Source organism: Anguilla rostrata, chromosome 16, assembly GCF_018555375.3.
Source record: "Anguilla rostrata isolate EN2019 chromosome 16, ASM1855537v3, whole genome shotgun sequence".
NCBI lineage: Eukaryota > Metazoa > Chordata > Actinopteri > Anguilliformes > Anguillidae > Anguilla > Anguilla rostrata.
Genome location: NC_057948.1, coordinates 26,905,456 through 26,926,213, shown reverse-complemented (window position 1 = coordinate 26,926,213; position 20,758 = coordinate 26,905,456). Strand labels below are relative to the sequence as shown.

The following is a 20,758-nucleotide window of genomic DNA, read 5'->3' as shown; positions in this document are numbered from 1 at the left end:
CACACGTCTGCACCCCATCAGCTGTGTCATTACCCAGGTAATAAGTGCACACAAGGGTTTCCATATGTCACTGTGGCATTCTTTCCTCCCAAAAATGCAGCAGGTACCCAGGACCCTGTCCTCAGCTATGTGCTGCCCCTCATGGAATTAAATGAGGGGCTATTCAGGGAATTAAAATTTCTCTCAGTCTGCCCAGAAATACAGTGTGAAAGTGTGCTTACAAATTAATCTTCTAGTTTGATCAACACACAACCCCCCACACCCCCAGTTCCCAAGTGTCTGCTGTCATTACCATATTGTGGTTGCTTTGTTTTTGGTTGTGTAATGGCAAAAAAAATCCATTATGCTATTGAAATTGTACCACTGATGTCATAGGGCTCACTGGCAGCCTTTGACTTTGAGACGTCTATAAGGTAAGGTGCAGTAGCGTTGTGTTATTATGTATATGGGTGAAGATGACTGGTAGCCTGTGGCTGGCCAATGTGTAGGCACTTTCCAGTTTGTTTATTGATGAAAGGGATGTGCCAGCTTAGGCCAACCCGATCCCTTCCTCCCTGTGAAATATTCAGGACTGCGTTGCATCCCATGTAGCATTGCGAAGCTTCCTCCTGTTCAGTCAGGGGTGTCCGATTCCAGCGTTCAGTTTTGCTGATGATGAGTAGCAACCCGTTGTGCTCTCATCCAAAGTGTCCATTTGTTTGTAGCATGTTGGCGTGACAGGTCTTTAAGCCAGGGACAGTGCTGGGACCGAGGGACGGGAGTTTGTAGAGTGCCCTCCGGCTTGGTTGGCATTCTCTCCCTGCTTGTTTGTGTCTGCCCCACCGGGGGCACAGATTCATGTGGTAATGTGAGGTCGTGCTGCTATACCAGCTCCCCCCCAGCTACTGCTTACAGCATGGTGGCATGCACAGTTATTATTTCTCATAATCATACAAATATCCCAGTTTGATTATTTAAAGCCCTCTATTAAAGTCACAGTTGAATTGAATTTGGCAGAGGAAGCTGTACTACCTTTGGTATAAGCTGCCTTTTACAGTCAGAACTTTCCTTCCCGGTTATATTTTCCTCTTAGGATGGTGTATCGGCACATTCTGGTGACTGATGAGCTGTGAAGCGAGAGAGCAGGCCGTCAGGAGAGATCTCTGTATTATGCAAATGCCCGCTCCTGGTTTCTTTAATCTGTTTAATCGAACTTGTAATTAAAAACACTGCAGGGTGTGCTTTTAGAGAGTTTGGATGTACATAGGCTACACCATGCCTCTAAATCTTCCCAAAGTTTTTTTACACTTACAATTCCGGCTACCTTACAAAAAAAGCCTGGTCTTGGTTTTTCTGAAGAATCTTAGTTGTTCAGTTTTATGAAGATTAGTCTATCTTTGATAGTGTGTGCTGCTAGTGAGCATGTTTCTCTGTGTTACAGGCATGGTGCTGCTAGTGAACATGTTTCCCTGTGTTGCAGGCATGGTGCTGCTGGTTAACATATTTCCCTGTGTTACAGGCATGGTGCTGCTGGTGAACATGTTTCCCTGTGTTACAGGCATGGTGCTGCTGGTGAACATGTTTCCCTGTGTTACAGGCATGGTGCTGCTGGTGAACATGTTTCCCTGTGTTACAGGCATGGTCCTGCTGGTGAACATGTATACCTGTGTTACAGGCATGGTGCTGCTGGTGAACATGTTTCCCTGTGTTACAGGCATGGTGCTGCTGGTGAACATGTTTCCCTGTGTTACAGGCATGGTGCTGCTGGTGAACATGTTTCCCTGTGTTACAGGCATGGTGCTGCTGGTGAACATGTTTCCCTGTGTTACAGGCGTGGTGCTGCTGGTGAACATGTTTCCCTGTGTTACAGGCATGGTGCTGGTTCGCACTGAGATGGGACAGCTGGTGATGGTCCCACAGCAGGCTCTGGCACAGGCTCAAGCGCAGGCCCAGGCACAGGCCCAGGCACAGGCTCAAGCACAGGCGCAGAGTCAGGGACAGAACAGCATCTCCCCTCGGCCTGCAACCCCCACCACCGGAGCCACCTTCAGAGTGACCACCACACAGGTACGTGCTAAGAGAGAGCACCACACAGGTACGTGCTAAGAGTGAGCCCCACACAGGTACGTGCTAAGAGTGAGCCCCACACAGGTACGTGCTAAGAGAGGGCACCACACAGGTACGTGCTAAGAGTGAGCACCACACAGGTACGTGCTGAGAGTGAGCCCCACACAGGTACGTGCTAAGAGTGAGCCCCACACAGGTACGTGCTAAGAGAGAGCACCACACAGGTACGTGCTGAGAGTGAGCCCCACACAGGTACGTGCTAAGAGTGAGCCCCACACAGGTACGTGCTAAGAGAGAGCACCACACAGGTACATGCTAAGAGAGAGCACCACACAGGTACGTGCTAAGAGAGAGCACCACACAGGTACATGCTAAGAGGAGCACCACACAGGTACGTGCTAAGGAGGAGCACCACACAGGTAGTGCTAAGAGTGAGCACCCCACAGGTACATGCTAAGAGGAGCACCACACAGGTACGTGCTAAGAGTGAGCACCACACAGGTACATGCTAAGAGTGAGCCCACACAGGTACGTGCTAAGAGAGGCACCACACAGTACGTGCTAAGAGAGAGCACCACACAGGTACATGCTAAAGAGTGAGCACCACACAGGTACGTGCTAAGAGTGAGCACCACACAGGTACATGCTAAGAGTGAGCCCCACACAGGTACGTGCTAAGAGTGAGCCCCACACAGGTACATGCTAAGAGTGAGCACCACACAGGTACGTGCTAAGAGAGAGCACCACACAGGTACGTGCTAAGAGTGAGCACCACACAGGTACATGCTAAGAGAGAGCACCACACAGGTATGTGCTAAGAGTGAGCCCCACACAGGTACATGCTAAAGAGAGAGCACCACACAGGTACGTGCTAAGAGTGAGCACCACACAGGTACGTGCTAAGAGTGAGCCCCACACAGGTACGTGCTAAGAGAGGGCACCACACAGATACGTACTAAGAGAGAGCACCACACAGGTACATGCTAAGAGTGAGCCCCACACAGGTACGTGCTGAGAGTGAGCCCCACACAGGTACATGCTAAGAGTGAGCACCACACAGGTACATGCTAAGAGAGAGCACCACACAGGTACGTGCTAAGAGTGAGCACCACACAGGTACGTGCTAAGAGTGAGCACCACACAGGTACGTGCTAAAGAGAGAGCACCACACAGGTACGTGCTAAAGAGAGAGCACCACACAGGTACGTGCTAAGAGTGAGCACCACACAGGTACGTGCTAAGAGTGAGCACCACACAGGTACGTGCTAAGAGTGAGCACCACACAGGTACGTGCTAAGAGTGAGCACCACACAGGTACGTGCTGAGAGTGAGCACCACACAGGTACGTGCTAAGAGAGAGCACCACACAGGTACGTGCTGAGAGTGAGCCCACACAGGTACGTGCTGAGAGGAGCACCACACAGGTACGTGCTAAGAGTGAGCACCACACAGGTACGTGCTGAGAGTGAGCACCTCACAGGTACGTGCTAAAGAGTGAGCACCACACAGGTACGTGCTGAGAGTGAGCACCATACAGGTACGTGCTGAGAGAGAGCACCACACAGGTACATACTCACTCTTAGCAAAGATTATCGACTAGAAACCCACCTCGCTGCACTAAGAACCTCACACCTCACTGTGTGTTCAGCTAAGTAGCGCCTCGGGTGAATACACTGTACAAGTTTTAGAATTCCTTCATGGAGACAGTGAAATGCGCTCTGTCGAGTGTGTAAGAGAAAAAGCAGCGAGGCGTTCTGCCCGTTGATTTATGCTCTTGGTAGACCGCTTTGGTAGACCATTGGGCCACATGTGGTTCAGAACTATATTGGTTTCACATTGCAGCCTTCCCCAGTGCGCTCTGTTGTCTTGCCATTCACCCGCAGTGGGAGATATCTGGAGAATGTAGTGGTCTGATGGGGACGTAACATCCTACTGTAGGGTCTTGTTTTTCCTGTTTCTTATTTGCTTTCACTGCACTTAGAAACAGCACAGTGAAGGAATGTTGAGTTTGTCGGCAGAAGCCCCAAAACGGTTCAAAGCAGCGCAGGCAGCAGAATGTTCCTCCAGTGTTGTTTGTTTTAATTCACACCCTAGTGTGATTATCAGCTTTCGCGCATGGCTTCAAACTAACTGTACTCTTTTTGCCTAACAAACTGGATGTGAAAGTTCCGTCAAACGTCCCCTTTAAAACCTTGGCAGTAGCCAGACATACTCTGAATTTGAGAGGAAATGCCAACACATTTGCCCAGTTCACTAAGGCACGATGAAGGATATAATTAACATCACCACCAAAATCACCCGGCTAGTTTTCCAGCAAACTGTCAGTCATGTTTGCTGCCCATGAGGAGAGCAATCAGAGTGGGGTTAGCTGGGGATATGATGGACCTGAACATTGAGGTGGTTGTGAAAGGGACATCTCCACCATCTGTTCCCATGCTCTGAAATTACATTTCGGTAATTGCAGGGAGACCCATAGGAAGGGGTTGTGAGACAGACCTGTCTGACCGTGCCCAGCTCTGCCCACCTCAGCTTCGCACAGTCAGGTCACCTCTGAGCAGCTGCTTACCTGAGATAATGCCTGCCAAGGTCTCTGCTGCAGGTGGCTCAGGTAATTAACTGTTAGAGGGAATTAGACTGACAGGTGGATTATTGCAGGTGCGCTCCGGATGATCAGTGGGAAACAGTGGGTATGGACTGCCATCTAGCTGCCTCACACGAGACCTGTTCATAAATATACCTGCGGAGGAATAATGCTGGAAGTCCTTATTGTCGTTTATGCTGTTTTTAAGCTTCAATATTTAGACTTGAGGGCTTTTTAGTGCCATTGACAGCCCATTCTAATCCCTAAATAATGAACATGATTTTGTTTCCAAGTATTCTCTAAAAATGGTTTGTGATTTTAATTTTAATGTGCTGCTAAATATGAACAGTGCGCTACATGTGAATGTTATCTACAGACAATGTGAGCAAATCTATACTGATATACACTGCTTTACAACATTTAGGCTAGCTGTTATTTGAACCCCATCTGACTTGTCCATGCAACAATATAAAGAGAAATTTAAATCTCAATCAGATGAGCAGCCTTCACGTTTGAACTTGACTTGCAAATTATATCATCAGATATATTTATATAAAACACATTTTTTGTTTTGTCTGTCTTGGAGTACAGTGGATTGCCCTGACTGTACTTAAATAGTTGAATTTGTGCTGGTTGATTGGGTAACTCATCTTCCTTCGACTTCCGTCTGTCTGAAAAAAAGAAAAAGCTTTTCAACAATAATTTCACTTGTTCAGGAGGTTGCTTTTAAAATCCTGTCGATCACATCCTACCATGGGTCATTGAGCTATTTTTTCCATCCTTAGCATAAATCATTTAGTCTTCTCTAGGATGTGATCTGTTTATGAAGCTTATTTGATATTTAAACATACCGTTGAGGGTTTGTGGCATATGGTGATGTATTTTAGCCTTAAACTGCTGTTCATTTCAAATGCGTGCTTACCATCCAGGAAAATGCGGTCAGCAGATTCACATTTGTGGTACTTGTGACCAAATGTCTTATCTGAGGTGTGAAAAATGCAATAGAGATTAACATCTACACAATCGTCATTCTCCTAAGTGAGAAGATTGCTTTGACCCATGATTTTTATTGTGATATGCGTGAATTTATTTCCACATTGTTAATATAATTGATGGTAATTAAGGTGTCTTTTTTCTACATTGTGTTTGCATATAAACCTCAAATTATTTTTTACAGACAATGTAAGCGAGAAAAATGTAGAGATCTATTAGCTTTGTTTTGTATGTATTTAGATAATTGTATGAATACATTTGTCGGATTTTCAATACAATTATATATTAGTGGATATAGCCTACTCATTGGCCGAGTTAAGCATCTGTGACTCACATGTTTTAATCCTGGTTGACAAGGCTTTGTTGTGAATGCCATTAGTGCCATTTCTGGAAGACAGCCTCTAGGGGGCAGCAGTTCACCGTTTTATGTAGCTTTCAAACCAGTGGATTTGAGGTCCATGTATTTAATATGATTTTGGGTAGACTTAAATAACACAGTGCAACATTTATTTGTGTTTCTTCATGGTTTTCACAAAGAGGCTGATGCAAGCAAGCACTGATACCTTCACTGTTAGTCCTATACTCTAATTATATTTGATTTGAATAATAAAAAACAAATGTTAATTGAGTTCCTGTACGGTAGCTATGTTCATATTTTATATTTTTGTGATATGGTGGCAGTTTACGATTGCTTGAAGCATATAGCTATCTGTTTCCCTATATGTTGTTTTATTATCTACTTCAATTGAATATTGTGCGCTGCTAGTAATGAATGCATTGCATTAATTAGCCGTATGTGATTTTTACAACAGTAATATAATTTTCATCCCATCCCATGAAATTATTCCCATCAGCTCCAGCACTCATGCAATTTGTTCAGGGTCAGAAAAGAGCCTGTAAACCTTACAAAGCCCGACTCCTGCCCTGAATGCCGCTTGCTCTGGGCAAGTGTTTTCTGAAACGCCGGATGTCCTCATTCCAGGCGATGGGCTTTGAACTCCTGTGGGAAACAGCCTTGTTCATGTGGGGTAGATAAGAGCGGGCCCTGAGATGAGGGGCGGTGCTTTCCCCCCCTGAGTGATTGACACGTGTTAGTGAAATGCTCTGGTGCTGCGCTGGTGGAGTGGATGTTCTCTGTGCCTACCGGCTGTGTGCTAGCACAGCCGTCTGGGGACCTCCGGCGGAGCCTGACTGATCCTGCGTGGGTCCTACACATCGAGTCCACTGCAGGGAATTGGGATGTGGCCTACCAGTCGGTTGTGAACGGTTGTGAATGGTTGAAGTCTGGGTCCTTTCTCCCCCATTCTACATATGGAATCTATGTGTAGGTTGACTGTCAACCCAGACCATTGAACCACTGAGCTACTGGCGAATAGGAGGGTGTAACGTGATGATCATTTGAATTTTAGTATGATATACAGGCAGTCAAAAATGAAGGGAAGCTAAGGTGAACTATTCTGAATACATTGCAAATTTACTGAGCTTTTACATGATGTAGATATCCATTTCATTTAGTTCTGTCTGCAAGCGCACATTGCAGAGTGAATTCAGGAAGACTGCTCTAGTGTACTCTGTGCACCCTGCCATTTAAGAAATGCAAATTATTGCTGAACAATTTGTGATTCTGGCCAGTCTTAAGTCCACTGGCCAAAAGAGCGTGTAGAGAGTTTGCTTTATTGGAGTCCCATCCTGTGGACACTCATCCTCATTCATGAATTCATATGCATGTTTTTATTTGGGTAATTAAAGTTAAAATTGAATTAAAATAAGTTTTATTTTTTCATTCTTTCACAGTATTTTTCTTCAGTTACATTTGCTAATGTAAGTAAATAAAACTGCTGGATTTTCTGTTCCTCCATTTATTATTGGTTGGAATTGTGGAATTGTATGTTGTTTAATCTGTGCTGTGGCTGGAATTCCAGAGCACCAGAGATCCAACAGTCCAGCATTTCTGAATATTAAACTTTATTTATGTCTTAGGTCTTATTCAGAATATTCATTTATTACTCTTGTGTTTCATTTTCTTATGTATTACAGCACAGTGGAAATCTCTGTGTGAACACATTTCTTTGATAGTTAGTGATTACTAGATGTAGAGGAATAGTGTGCCTAGGGCGACATAGCTCAGGAGGTAAGAGTGGTTGTCTGGCAGTCGGAGGGTTGTTGGTTCGAACCCCGCCCTGGGCGTGTCGAAGCATCCCTGAGCAAGACACCTAACCCCTAACTGCTCAATTGTAAAGCGCTTTGGATAAAAGCGCTATGTAAATGCAGTCCATTTACCATTTACCATTTAATGGATCTAGAGCCAGGCTTATATTGAGCTGATTACAGCTTCAGATTCTAGGTGTGACATTAAGGTTATCCTCTTGAGCAAGATTCATAACTTTAAAGGATTTAGCTATGTACTTATTAGCCCTTAACCTAGGAGAAATCACTTACATTCTACATTACCCTAATACAGCTGGATATTTGCTAATCCCCTTTCATGTACAATCGGTGTTACTGCTTTACTTATAAATAATATATGACTTGGGATTCAGACCTGGTCATGATCTTAGTCCCACCAGTATACTTCAGTATATTTCCAGAATAAAACATGATGTATTGCACATTTGAGGGTATATCCCTGTTCTTGTTGAGCTCCTCTTTCAGAATCTGCATTGTAAAATGATTGTCAAACGCTGAAAGGCTGTAGTCTGCCATTGACTCTGGCACAGCTCTCCGAATGAGGGAGAGAGAGAGAGTGGCTGGTAAACGCAGGAACAGGGTGACTGTTGCCAATGCCCCTTCTCAGTCAGGCCGTCGCTCTCATGCGATGCTTTTGGAGGGAAAAAAAGCGGAGAGACTTTCAAAGCTCTTTCCACATTTGTTAAATCATTCATCACCCGGCTGTCTGATTGTTTTAAAGAGCGAACAATGCGTGAGCTCATAAATGAGTAATGGCTTGTGATAGGACGCTTCCCGGGGGCGGGCCCTGTGTGTGGATCTGGGAGGAGCTCCAGCTGGGGAGTGCAGCCCGTGGCTCTACCCCGGCCGTGTTTGCCTTCTCCCAGGAAAGGCTCCCGGTGACGAAGTGCGCAGGCTCTGAGGCATCGCCCAGAATAGAGCGCCAGGCCGCTATGCGTCAAGTGTCCTGGCTGGCAGCGAGGGCAGCGCCCCCCGCAGCGCTGGGGGACCTCTGACAGCATCGCACGCCGGTGTGCGTGTGGCCAGGGCATGTCAACCACGGCTCGCCAGCAGCTAATCTGGCCAGGCCTGCCACCCAAACACACTCACACACACACACAGCCTCACACACACAGCCTCACACGATCACAGCGCAGACACATCTATTTATACTGCAGCATGTGCATAGTGTCATTGGTTGCTATGCTCAGGGGGGCAGGGTGTCCAGCGAGGCTCATGAAGCTTGGAAGCATGCTTTACGAAAGGCTGCATCTGTAAGGAACGCATCCAAGGAGGAGTGCTACCCCACAGCCTGCCGCCCGGAGACTGTGCTCGGCAGGAGCATAGCTGAGCTCCTCTGTGCTAATTAGCCTGTGCAGTGTGGCCTGCAGTTTGGGCGACGGTGACGGACGTAGCGGCGGTGGCGGTTTTAAGGGGCCGGACCGGTCCATCCCAGTGGCGCACGCGGTGCAGACACACAGGGCAGTCCCACCCTGTCTCCTATGTCTGCTTCTTTAGATTGTGTGCAGTAGACTGATCCTGTCCCCGGTGTCTCCCTGTCCGTTTCTGATCTCCCTGTGTCCCGGTGATGTACAGTAACCACGCCTCCTCTCCTCCTGCAGCCTGCCATCACCTCCCAGGCCATCCGTCCAGGCCCGCCAGTCCAGGCCAAGATGGTGCAGTCCCCCGCTTCCGCCGGCAGCCCTGCCCTTCAGGTCTCCATGGCCACAGCCGCGGCCGTGAGCAGCCTCCTCATCCTCCCCCCCTGCCCCCCCCTTCCTGTTTTGCACCAATTCACCATTCCAGGGCTCTGATAGGGCCCCTGGTAATGCCACACACTGTAGGCATCAGAAATGTCTATTATTAAGCGCTTCTCTGCTAATTTCCTAACTTTAGCCCTTATATCCACATGTTTTATCTCTGAGTATTGGCTTCATACTGAATAAATCTGCATAAATACTGAGTACTGAATAAATATTCACTCTGAAGTCTGGGTTTGTTTAGCACTGTTAAATACTGCTATTTGACATGGAATTGTTTACGATGAATTCAAAGTTCTCTTTTTAATGGAAGCTATAAAAATCATGAGGGCACTGTGGGCTGTGTGTTTTGGGCGCCCCCCCCGTGCTGCCCTGCGCAGCGTGCTGCCATGTCCGCAGAAGTTAGCACATCCAGTGTGACGTGTGAGCGTTTTCTCTTGTTCTCTGTGGCCTTGCTGGGAGGAGGAGTCACATCCTGTCTGTCTCTCTGTCTCCTGCTCTTCTCTTCCAGAAGCCGGCAGTGACCGTGGGCTCTCTGGCTCCGGCGGCGGCGGTGACGGCTCCTCAGCAGGCCCCCGCCGCGATGGCGGGGGGGCAGAGCGGCCCCCAGGCCGGGCCCCAGCCTGCCCTGCAGCCCCTGCCCCCGCAGAGCGCCACGCCCGTCGTCGCGGCGCCCCCTGCCCCCGGAGCGTCCGTCATCTCCCAGGTCCTGGCTGCGCCGCGCTGGGTCTCCGGGCTGTGTGACTGCCACAGTGCCAGCGGCCTGGCTTTCTCACGGCTGCCCTGGCCTCCCACAGCCCGGCTCTGGCTCTCTTATGGCTGGCCTGGCCTCCCACGGCCTGGCTCTGGCTCTCTCTGGTCCACATTAAACTGGGGCTTCCCAAATTCACACAGTCTCAAGTGCTATAATTGTTCTGCGTTTTGGCTGAGGCCTGCTTTGATTATTTCACACTGTCACACAGCAGAACGTTTACATGCCAACAAAAGGTTAGCTCTGTTGGCTCAGAATAAGAGAGTAACGTAACAAAGTAGGCACATTTCTATTAGTTTCCATGGCAGTCAGAGGGACTGCTGTTACTCTCAGAGGTGCAGAGTGCCTGTACGGAGTTTTGTTCTGCTGTGATTTGGCTGTAATTACACTCGCTATGTCCAAAGAATTTTAACACTTTGGTTACAGATTTAAAAAAAGAATGTGTTAGCAGCCATTGTTTGTAGAATCCAGATGTTTGGCCTGTATAAATGTGTTGCCCGTGTCCCCCAGAGATCTCTGCCCCCCAGGCACCCAGTGTAGACAATGAAGTACTGCAATCAGCTGTCCACCCCCTCTTCCTCCCCAGTGCTTCCCTATCGCAGAGTTGCACGTTATTGTTTATTGAAGTGCGTCTGTTGCGTTGTCATGTTCTACAGTAACAACAACAGAAAGAGCAGAGAGCAGGTGAAATGATGAAAGGTGTTTGAGGTGCGTTTGAAAGGATCAGGCGGCGGCTGCAGTGCGATTGTGGGCGATGCCTATGTGTTCTTAAACCCCCGATATAAAAACGCCGGCGCCTCTCCGGAGGAGCGCCAGCGTTTCGGGAGTCTTGAGCTGAGCGCCGCGCTCGCTTTTTTCCCCTCCTAGGAGATGCAGGAGAACGTGAAGAAATGCAAGAACTTCCTGGCCACGCTGATCAAGCTGGCGTCCCACAACTCGCCCTCCCCGGAAACGTCCCGGAACGTGAAGGCGCTGGTCCAGGACCTGCTGGTGAGTCGGCCGCCTCCGCGCGCTCGTGAGGAAGAGGAGGCTCCCTCCCTCCGCCTTTATGTACCCTGCTGTACTCCAGGGGCGCGAGAGTGGCTGCTCACCAGAGTCACAGCGTCCAGGTGCTTTATACTGCGTATGGTTTCTCGTGGAGGATTCGTGGGGGATTTATTAACTAGAATAAGTGTTAAATAAATAGTGAAAATGAGAATGGCCACATTTCTGCAGTGTTGTTATCAAATCTGTTCTGTTCTCCCCATAATGCTCTTGCAAGGTACTTTGTACAGAAACATCTAAATAATAGCAAATAAATGTAATGTAAATGAAAAAGAGAACATTCATGGCCTGTCTTTAAGCACCTTTTGTGAGCTCTGGCTTTTTTTTGTTGGTTATTGAGTGGGCAAATAATTCAAACAATATTGGGAAAGTAATTAAATATGAATTAGATTTATTCTGTAGATTACTTTAAAAATGAAGTGGATGAAGTTCCTGAAACAAAAAGAGCATGATAATTGATTTACTGTAATTATCGATTGTCGTGATAACCTTGATAATTGATTCTTTGTCTGTTGTAATACATATATCCGTCTGCTGGTGGCAGCAAGTAGTTCTTTTTCAAATGGCAGCGATATTATGCTGGATTGGCCAAATGTCAATGCTCAGCTTCTCCCTCGAGAAATATTAAATATATTTAATCTGGTTTGATTTCTGGCATGTATTTTTTATGAAGGGGAGATAGGTCACGTCAGAGCGTGTTCCCCACTGACCTCCTCCTACCTCTGCAGGACGCCAAGATCGAGCCGGAAGAGTTCACCAACCGCCTGCAGTCGGAGCTGAAGTCGTCTCCCCAGCCTTACCTGGTCCCCTTCCTCAAGGTCGGTGTGCAGACGGCCTGTCACGGGCACTCAGGGCGGCGCTAACCTCATGTGACGCGGGGTTGCCAGGGGAACGGCGGATGCTCCGCCCCTGGCCGGGCCGGAGGACAGGCGAGCAGGGAGGCTGTGCGTGGCTGCCTGTGTCAGCGGCCCCCAGCGCTCTCCTGCCATGGCTCATGACTGTCACTTCCTGTCACAGAGTCGCTGCTCTGCCAGCAAACGCAGCCCTGTCCTCATGGGAGGCAGAGTTACTTTGGTCTAGATTTGTGGGATATTAATAATAGACCCCTCACCTGTTTTTCCACCGTGGATATTTCAGTGCCTCTCTTATCCAAGAGTCTGGAGTTGCCAGTATGAGTGTTGTAAACACAAAGGGCTTCAGTGTCACTCATATATATACTCCTGAAATATGAGCAGTTGCTTTAGGTGTTTATCAGATAATTTTTAAAAAGCGCTACCTTTAATAGTTATGAGAGAAATGGCTTTAATTAGGTCTTGTGGCTTTTAATGAACAGGTGGAGAGATTTCACGGAAGGTGCCGGATGTTTAGACGGCCACCATGTTTTTATAAATGCTGTAATGGAGACCTGTGCTCTCTCTCTCTCTCTTTTTTGGGTGAGCAGAAGAGCCTGCCGGCCCTGAGGCTGTCCCTGCTGAACAGCCAGCAGTCGCTGACGCAGCCCCTGCAGCAGGCCAAACCCGCCCCGGGCACGCCGCAGGCCGCCGCTGGCACCGTGCCCGCCATCGTCGCCGGGCCCACCGTCCGCGCGCGCCACCCCAACAGCGTCGGCGTGCCGGCATCCAGCGTCCTGCCAGGGGGCGCCCACGGGCACTCTGTCGCCTTGGTAGGTCCTCCTCAGGGAAACTGAAAGCTCATTTATTTTCCATTATTTCTGTGATTTCTGATAACTGCCATTTCCTATTGGAATCATAACGGTACTAGTACACATCGTGTATGAAAGCCTGTTTGAGTGCACGGTTAGGAAGGGTTCACATTAACAGGTCTACTGGCACAAGGAAAATGTCACCAGTGGGTCGTGGCCTTGGTTGGTATGAACAGAGCCTGTAAGCTAGTCTTCCTAGCAGGGTTTCTGGAGGCAGGGCCACACGGTGACCAATCAGTGATGATGAACTGTACTCAGCACTCAGAGAATGGTGACCACTGAACTATACACACAAGTTTTCAATTCAATTCAATTCAATTCAATTCAATTCAATTCAATTCAATTTTATTTGTATAGTGCTTTTTGCAGAGAACTGTCTCAAAGACACTTTACAGAGTAGCGAGTATGAGAACGATGAACTGTTGTCAGAACTGTTTGAGTCTGCGCTAGTCGAACGTGAGGCTGCAGCCTGAACCCCTGTAAAGATCAAACATTTGCATGCCTCTGCTTACTGAGAACACTTCAAGCTGAGCGTCAGGTATCTCTTAATACTGAGGCTGATCTTAATCCCTCCCCCGAGCTCATGCACAGCCCCGCACGTATAATTATGTAGCGCGCATGAAGGAAGCGTGCGTTTGGAAATGCACTTTCACAGCGAAGCGAATGCTATACGAGCGGGAAACGCTCAGGCCCCTCACTGCTGCCAGGAGGGGCGGTGCTCCAGCCGGGCGCGTAGCGTAGCCCCAGAGCCCCCCGCTCCTCTCCATCGCATGCTGGAGTGGAGCAGTGCTGCACGGAGAGAACGGGCTGAAAGCACGCTGAGGGGAATGGTGCTCCCCGAGGCTTCGCTCACGGTCACATTCACCCAGGAAAGTGCTTTTATTAGCCCCCGTTTGGCCCTCTGATGCCCCCCCCCCGCCCCCACACACACACACACGCACACTCCTCCACTTTGTTCCCCTCCTCAGTTGTGCTCACCAAAAAAAACATGCGCAGGATGAGGTGTACCTTTTTGTCCCAGGTATCTTAAAGTATGTTTCCCCATAACGAAATGGCTTATGAAGGGCTGTTCATTTGCACATTATTGTTAAGCCCATGATTGGCTCAGCAGGAACACAGTGAAGTTATGAATTGGTTGTTGAATTCTCTGCTTGTGATCTGGGTTTGGTGTATTTCTTGTGTGAGATCTGCTTTGACCCCCTGGGTAATGATGCCCCCCCCCCCACAGGGTGTGAAGAGAGCAGGCGTCCAGGGGGGCCAGGTTCGAGTTCCCATGGTGATCACGCAGACCATACGAGCACCAGGTACAGTGCAAGCCCTCTGTTATCGCATGCTGACTGACCCATCTTAGATCACGCCAGAGTTGGCAGGTCTGCTATTATCCTTCTCCAGGGAACTGAATCCTTGTAAATTAACTTAAGGGACCATATGGGGGATCACAGGGCAACAGTGTACTCAAAATGTAACCCTGGTTCCTCAGCACTCAGTAGTATCCTTATTACAACGGTCATATACCCAAAATGGTATCCTGGTACCCAAAGCTAAGGGCGTTTGCAGTCTGTACTGTACAGGGGTGTGTGTGTGTGTGTGTGTGTGTGTGTGTGTTTGTGTTAGTATGTCTATGTGTCTGTGCGTGTATATTTGTGTGTCTGTCTGTCTATGCGTCTGTGTTTGTATGTCCCTGTGTCTGTGTGTCTATGTGTCTGTATGTGTGTCTGTGTGCATGCTCAGAGGTGCATACATATTCTCTCTGCTTCGACTTGGAATTGCCTGCAGTGAAGGATCTGTAAGTTGTTTTATGTCCTTCAGTTGGAATGCGGGGAAGTTCTAAAAATACTTGGTGCCTTTCGGCTGGGAACATGGCTGTTAAAATCAGGTTTAAATTTGTTTTGGCTGTCGCCGTGCCGTCCCGGTAATGCTCCTCGGAGCGGCGGGCCGCGCTCGGGCCTGCGAGGAGAGCCGCTGAGACGCAGCGGTATTGACAGGGCGACGTGTTTGCGCAGGGCGGCCCGGAGAGAACGCTCCGGAGCTCTCTGCTCACGCGTCTCTCCCCAGTGACGGCACAGCCGGTTTGAGGTACTCCTTCTACGGGAGGGCGTTTGATGGAAATACTCCTGGACAGCTCATGATAATATTGCCTGTGTTTTTTTTTCAGGCGCTATTGGAAAGGGACCAACAATACAAGCAAGCAGAAGTCCCATGGGCTTCGCTGTTCAGGTCTCCGCAAATCAGAAAAACAAGCTGAACGACCCTGGAGGCGGTTCTTTCAGGTAAGAAGCAGGGTCTCCGTGCAGACAGTGGAGATGGAGAGAATTCTGCCCGGACTTACAGAGACCAAACACCTGGGGGCAGCATTTCACCAAGATGGTGAGGGGCTGCCCTCCCAGCACAGCTACCCAGAGAGGCTGTTTAAAGCTGCATGCATGAAAGTCTTTTTCTTTAATGACTAACAGTTGTTCTCCCGCTACTATCAAAACTGGGATGCACTGCTTATAATGCACACGGAAAGAAATGGGTGATTTCTTTTTTTAATGGTGCAGCCTGTTTTTCCTTTTAGGAGCACTATGCAGTCCCTCAAACTTTTTTTTGCAAATGGCTGCATTAAATCCGTATTTCGTCTCCTGTGCAAGGAGAAATTATTAGGGGAATTAATTATCATTAGTCCTTTTCCATTTGGATGCATGTAATAATATTATAGTCAAGAAATAGCTCATTTATATTCACTGAGTTATTAATTTCACAATTTTTTAGGAATTATAATGTATAATACATATGCTTAAAAAATGAGAAGCTGCTACCAGTAAGCCTTTTCATACCTCTGCCCTCTGAGCTGTTAAACCAGTAAAGGGTGAGCTGTGTAAAATGTGTGTTAGAGGGACGTGATACCCTCTCTGCAGCCGGCAGAACTGCACCCCGACCCCCTACACACCCGCCCCCCCCACCCCCACCAGGACAAATGGCCTGCGGTCAGTCCTGAGTGAGACCTGAGCACAGGGCAGGCGGGGTCCAATCAAAACAAAGCGCTCTGAGGCGGGGGTCCTGAAGCTCTTCCTGAGGTCACGGTGGCGTGGGGGCTGCTGGTCTGTCCCCTCAGAGAGCAGCAGCTCCGCAGCCAGGCCCGGGTCACATGGGCTGCCCGCCAAGTTCAGGGCGACTGCTCGCTCTCCTCTGGGGAGAGGTGACCGCTGCCGGGGCCAGCTGATAAATCAATAAATCTTTGGTGACTTCGGTGATTAAGCCATCAGGCCGTTTGTGTGCTTTCCTTCACTGCGAACGGAACGCCGCCGCCATTCTTCCACAAATCGCTTTTGAGAACGAGGCGTTGGCCGCCCCACGCAATTACAGAAACGAACAGCCGTTTCTCTGGCTTTTTTGCTTACCGGGATGGAAGTATCGGGGGTCCGTCTGAAAGCGGGGGTCCTCGTCGTCACGGCAGCCCCTGCGCTCGCGCGCGAACAATGGCGGCAGTCCCCTGGCGTCCGCGCCGGCCTCTCCGGAGGACAAATGAACGTGTCTGCGAGGAAGCCCGAGGCCGCTGAGCGTGTAGAAATCCTGGCTGTGCAGACGGGGTCTCCACTACTCTCTCCCAGCATGTGTGCGAGTGTGGGAGCCCGGGGCCAGAATAGCTGCTCAAACACAGCGCTGCTTCCCCCCTTAAAAACACTGATGATTTTATCCTCACCTTCTTTCTGCTTTTTTCATTTTTTATTTCTGCCTGCGTGCTGTATTTGGTTTTTAATTCCTCTCTTTGCTCCGGTGTGTGGTTACGGTTGTGCCACGCATCGTAATGCTGGTGGTTTTTCTTTTGTTTGCGTGCTGTAAATTGCCAATTGGTGAATTAGGTAAAAAATGTCTACGATTCAGTGGACACACGGATAAGTAAGTGCGGTTCCAACTGCCTGACCATGTCTGTTTACGTTTCCAGAAATGGCATCGTTTTCTTCTATTCGAGACTATTTTCAGTTAATGGGAAGCACATTTTCACTCGGGATTGGAAAGAACAGAAGGCCACAGTGAAGAGAGAGAAAAGCAGAGTCATGCTCAGTGGCAGCGAGCTGGTTGGCCAGCGGACCTGGGGCCGGAGTCCAGGGCAGGGGGCTACGCGCCGCCGGACCTGTTTTCATACTGACGGGCGCTGCTGCTGCCTGAGCATCCGCAGACGGTCTGCTGCGCTAAGCGAAAGCAGATGCTCCCCGCGGTGTCCTCCGGTCCGCCCGCGCCGCGTAAGCTGCAAAGCCCAGGATCAGTCCCCTCATCTGCTGGGATCACAGTCCCAACGACCGCGTCCAGAAATATTACAGTACCCTGCGTTCCCCTAAAACCCACCCCCCCCACCCCCACCCTCGCCCCCTCTTCTCTACGCGTTCGGAAGCAGGATCGTTTTCTTCCGGACGAACACCGCCTCTCTGTCTCGCCTCGTCTCATCTCCGGGATCCCTTCTCCGGTGTTCGGCCTCCCCCCCCCCCCCCCCCCCCACCCCCCCATCCCGCCGAACGCTCCCGCATATGGTTCAACTTTAAAGCGGCTTTGAATGCACAATTGGCAGCGCTCAAAGGGAGCCGCTGCAGTTTGGGCTGGGAGCCTGCGCGGCGTGCCCTGCTCTGTGTACAGAGGGAAGTTGCAGAATGCCCCTAATTGCCGCGCTGTTTATTTGTGTCTAAAGCAAGCCCTGCGCAGTTGAAAGGGGCGCTGTGTTGGGCAGGAGTGCCGTGTCTTCCTCTGTCCGCCCCGCTTCTGCGGTTTCCTGCGCTGCATTTAGCCGAAATCGAGCGGGGACTGCGGAGAGAGGGGCGCGGTAAATTTACTGCCTCTACTCTGTGCACGGGAGCGGGGACACAACAGCCACAGCACATCTTACTGCAATTTAAATGTGCCACTGGTAGATGCTAGTTAATCTGGAGCTAAGTGACATATCTTGCGGTACTTTGAAAATGAGTTCATTCTGGAAAAAATAAATCATCAGTGGGTTGCCGTTCTCCTGTGGCTGCCGTTTTGAAATTTATTACTTTCTAATCACTAATTAAACCAAATTAAGCCTGTCATTTCACATGGATGTTCTCGAGCGAAATACCGAACCCTGAGCAGCACACTTCAGTGTTTGCAGGGGCAAATGAGGAAATACCTGTAAAATATGTTGGTGTATTCTATTCGCTCCAAAAATACATCTGAAGTAAATAATTAGTTTCAGACGTGGGCTCAGCCGGTTAATGGTAAGAACCTGTGACTCTCCTGCTGAAGGAAGCGCTGTAATTATCTGTGTCAGCCTCCCGCCGACGTGTCAGGATCCGTGTAGCGGTAAAGAGCGTTTAGACGGCGGCTCCGCGGCGTCAGCAGGACACGGCGCAGGTTACCATGATGATGTGCGATCGTGTGAACGCACACGGGCGCCGGCACTTCCGAAAAGGGCCTGCCATGTTCTGTGGGGTCGGACGCGTGGCCTCCGTCTGAACCGGCGAGACGGGCATTGATACAAACGCTTTCAGACCTGCGTGAGGTTTCCCGTCCGCACGCTTTCGTCTGCTTCCGTCAAAGCTGCCGCTGCTGCCGCCGCTCTAGAGCCCAGCACAGGAGCTAAAGTTTAAAGAGCACACAGAGAGCTCCTACAGTGTTCTCCCCCACACCAGTCCTGCACTACACAGCTCTGTCCCATATCTTTTACTGGATCCATATTGACACCTTTTATAGCGCCGTTATGCTCATTATGCAGTTTCTGGGGTTATTCCAGCTCTTTATGGCCTTTAACAATGAAAATGGTGATAACTTGTTCATTTTGGTGTAATAATGTTTGGTTATAGGTGGGAGTGTTTCAGCTGGAGTCTTGGTTAATAAATAACTATAATTTATTGTTATGCACAAAGCTGTAGTTGTAGTGCATTTAAGGTCCTGATTCAGTGTTCGCTGATGAACCCGTGTCTAATACAGTTTGTTTTATCAGCCTTGGTTTGACAGATGTAAATCTCAATTTGCTCCCATGAATTGAATTTAGGACTGGGATCACTTGATACTGAATTGTCTTTTGTGCCTTTTTAAAATAATACAAATGTTAGCATGATCTGCTTATCGCCATATGTTTTTGTTAACACAGTAAACGGTAAATAATTGAGGTGTTGCCTGGTATGCGTGTCCTGTAATTCCTGTCGTGTGTGTGCTCCAGGGACGATGATGACATCAACGACGTGGCGTCCATGGCCGGGGTGAACCTGAACGAGGAGAGCGCCCGCATCCTGGCCACCAACTCTGAGCTGGTGGGAACCCAGATCCGGTCCTGCAAGGATGAGACCTTCCTGCCAACGGGGCTGCTGCACAAACGCATCCTCGAGACCGGTACATACTGCTGCCCCTATACACATACACTATAGAGACCGGTACATACTGCTGCCCCTATACACATACACTATAGAGACCGGTACATACTGCTGCCCCTATACACATACACTATAGAGACCGGTACATACTGCTGCCCCTATACACATACACTATAGAGACCGGTACATACATACTGCCCCTATACACATACACTATAGAGACCGGTACATACATACTGCCCCTATACACATACACTATAGAGACCGGTACATACATACTGCCCCTATACACATACACTATAGAGACCGGTACATACATACTGCCCCTATACACATACACTATAGAGACCGGTACATACTGCTGCCCCTATACACATACACTATAGAGACCGGTACATACTGCTGCCCCTATACACATACACTATAGAGACCTGTACATACACACTGCCCCTTTACACATACACTATAGAGACCGGTACATACATTCTGCCCCTATACACATACACTATAGAGACCGGTACATACATACTGCCCCTATACAAATACACTATAGATACCGGTACATACTGCCCCTATACACATACACTATAGAGACCGGTACATACTGCCCTATACAAATACACTATAGAGACCGGTACATACATACTGCCCCTATACACATACACTATAGAGACCGGTACATACATACTGCCCCTATACACATACACTATAGAGACTGGTACATACTGCCCTTATACAAATACACTATAGAGACAGGTACTTACTGCCCCAATACAAATACACTATAGAGACAGATACATACTGCCCCTATACAAATACACTATAGAGACATATAGGTACTGCCCTATACAAATAACACTATAGAGACAGATACATAATGCCCTATACGAATACATTATATCAGGGACGTAGGGTTGATTTTGAAATACCTTATAAAGACAAGTACATTTGTACTTCTAATTCCAGGGCAAATTTTATTGGTCTGAGCATTTTTTTTTCTCGATTTGCTTTTTCAGTCCAGAAAATTATTGTTTGATACTGGTTTGAAAAGAAATTATTTCTTAGTTTTTCTTTGTTATGGAAATGATGGGTCTTTTACTTTGTGTTCTGAGTAATTATAGAAACTTTGCACTTGAAGGGATGAAAAGCTTCAGTCAGTCAATATGATCTTGCATCATAACTACATCATGTCTTTGCATTATTTATTTAGATAATTCCATAAAAGCTGCTTACATATTAATTGTTTTTTAATTTGAAATTTCCCCATTAAACTGTGTCATCAAAATGGAAATGAATTAAAATCTATTTAAATGTTTAAAATCCCAAAGTTTACAGTGATCAAATTATTGTAATTGTTTGACAGTCCCATTTTAAAAATATGTGGACTGTGGAATTTGGAACGCTTGAATT

At 48.3% G+C, this 20,758-nt stretch overlaps 1 protein-coding gene across 1 annotated transcript in view; it reads left to right on the top strand.

Annotated features, from left to right (window-relative positions):
- Nucleotides 1-20,758, top strand: part of LOC135241726 (transcription initiation factor TFIID subunit 4-like) — a 71,002-nt gene that overhangs the window by 6,636 nt on the left and 43,608 nt on the right. The window contains exons 2-10 of the mRNA XM_064312342.1: nucleotides 1,850-2,046; nucleotides 9,409-9,525; nucleotides 10,058-10,252; nucleotides 11,165-11,287; nucleotides 12,070-12,159; nucleotides 12,783-13,004; nucleotides 14,272-14,347; nucleotides 15,199-15,313; nucleotides 19,198-19,367. Coding sequence (XP_064168412.1) covers nucleotides 1,850-2,046; nucleotides 9,409-9,525; nucleotides 10,058-10,252; nucleotides 11,165-11,287; nucleotides 12,070-12,159; nucleotides 12,783-13,004; nucleotides 14,272-14,347; nucleotides 15,199-15,313; nucleotides 19,198-19,367 — 1,305 coding nt within the window. The remainder of the gene's footprint in view (nucleotides 1-1,849; nucleotides 2,047-9,408; nucleotides 9,526-10,057; nucleotides 10,253-11,164; nucleotides 11,288-12,069; nucleotides 12,160-12,782; nucleotides 13,005-14,271; nucleotides 14,348-15,198; nucleotides 15,314-19,197; nucleotides 19,368-20,758) is intronic.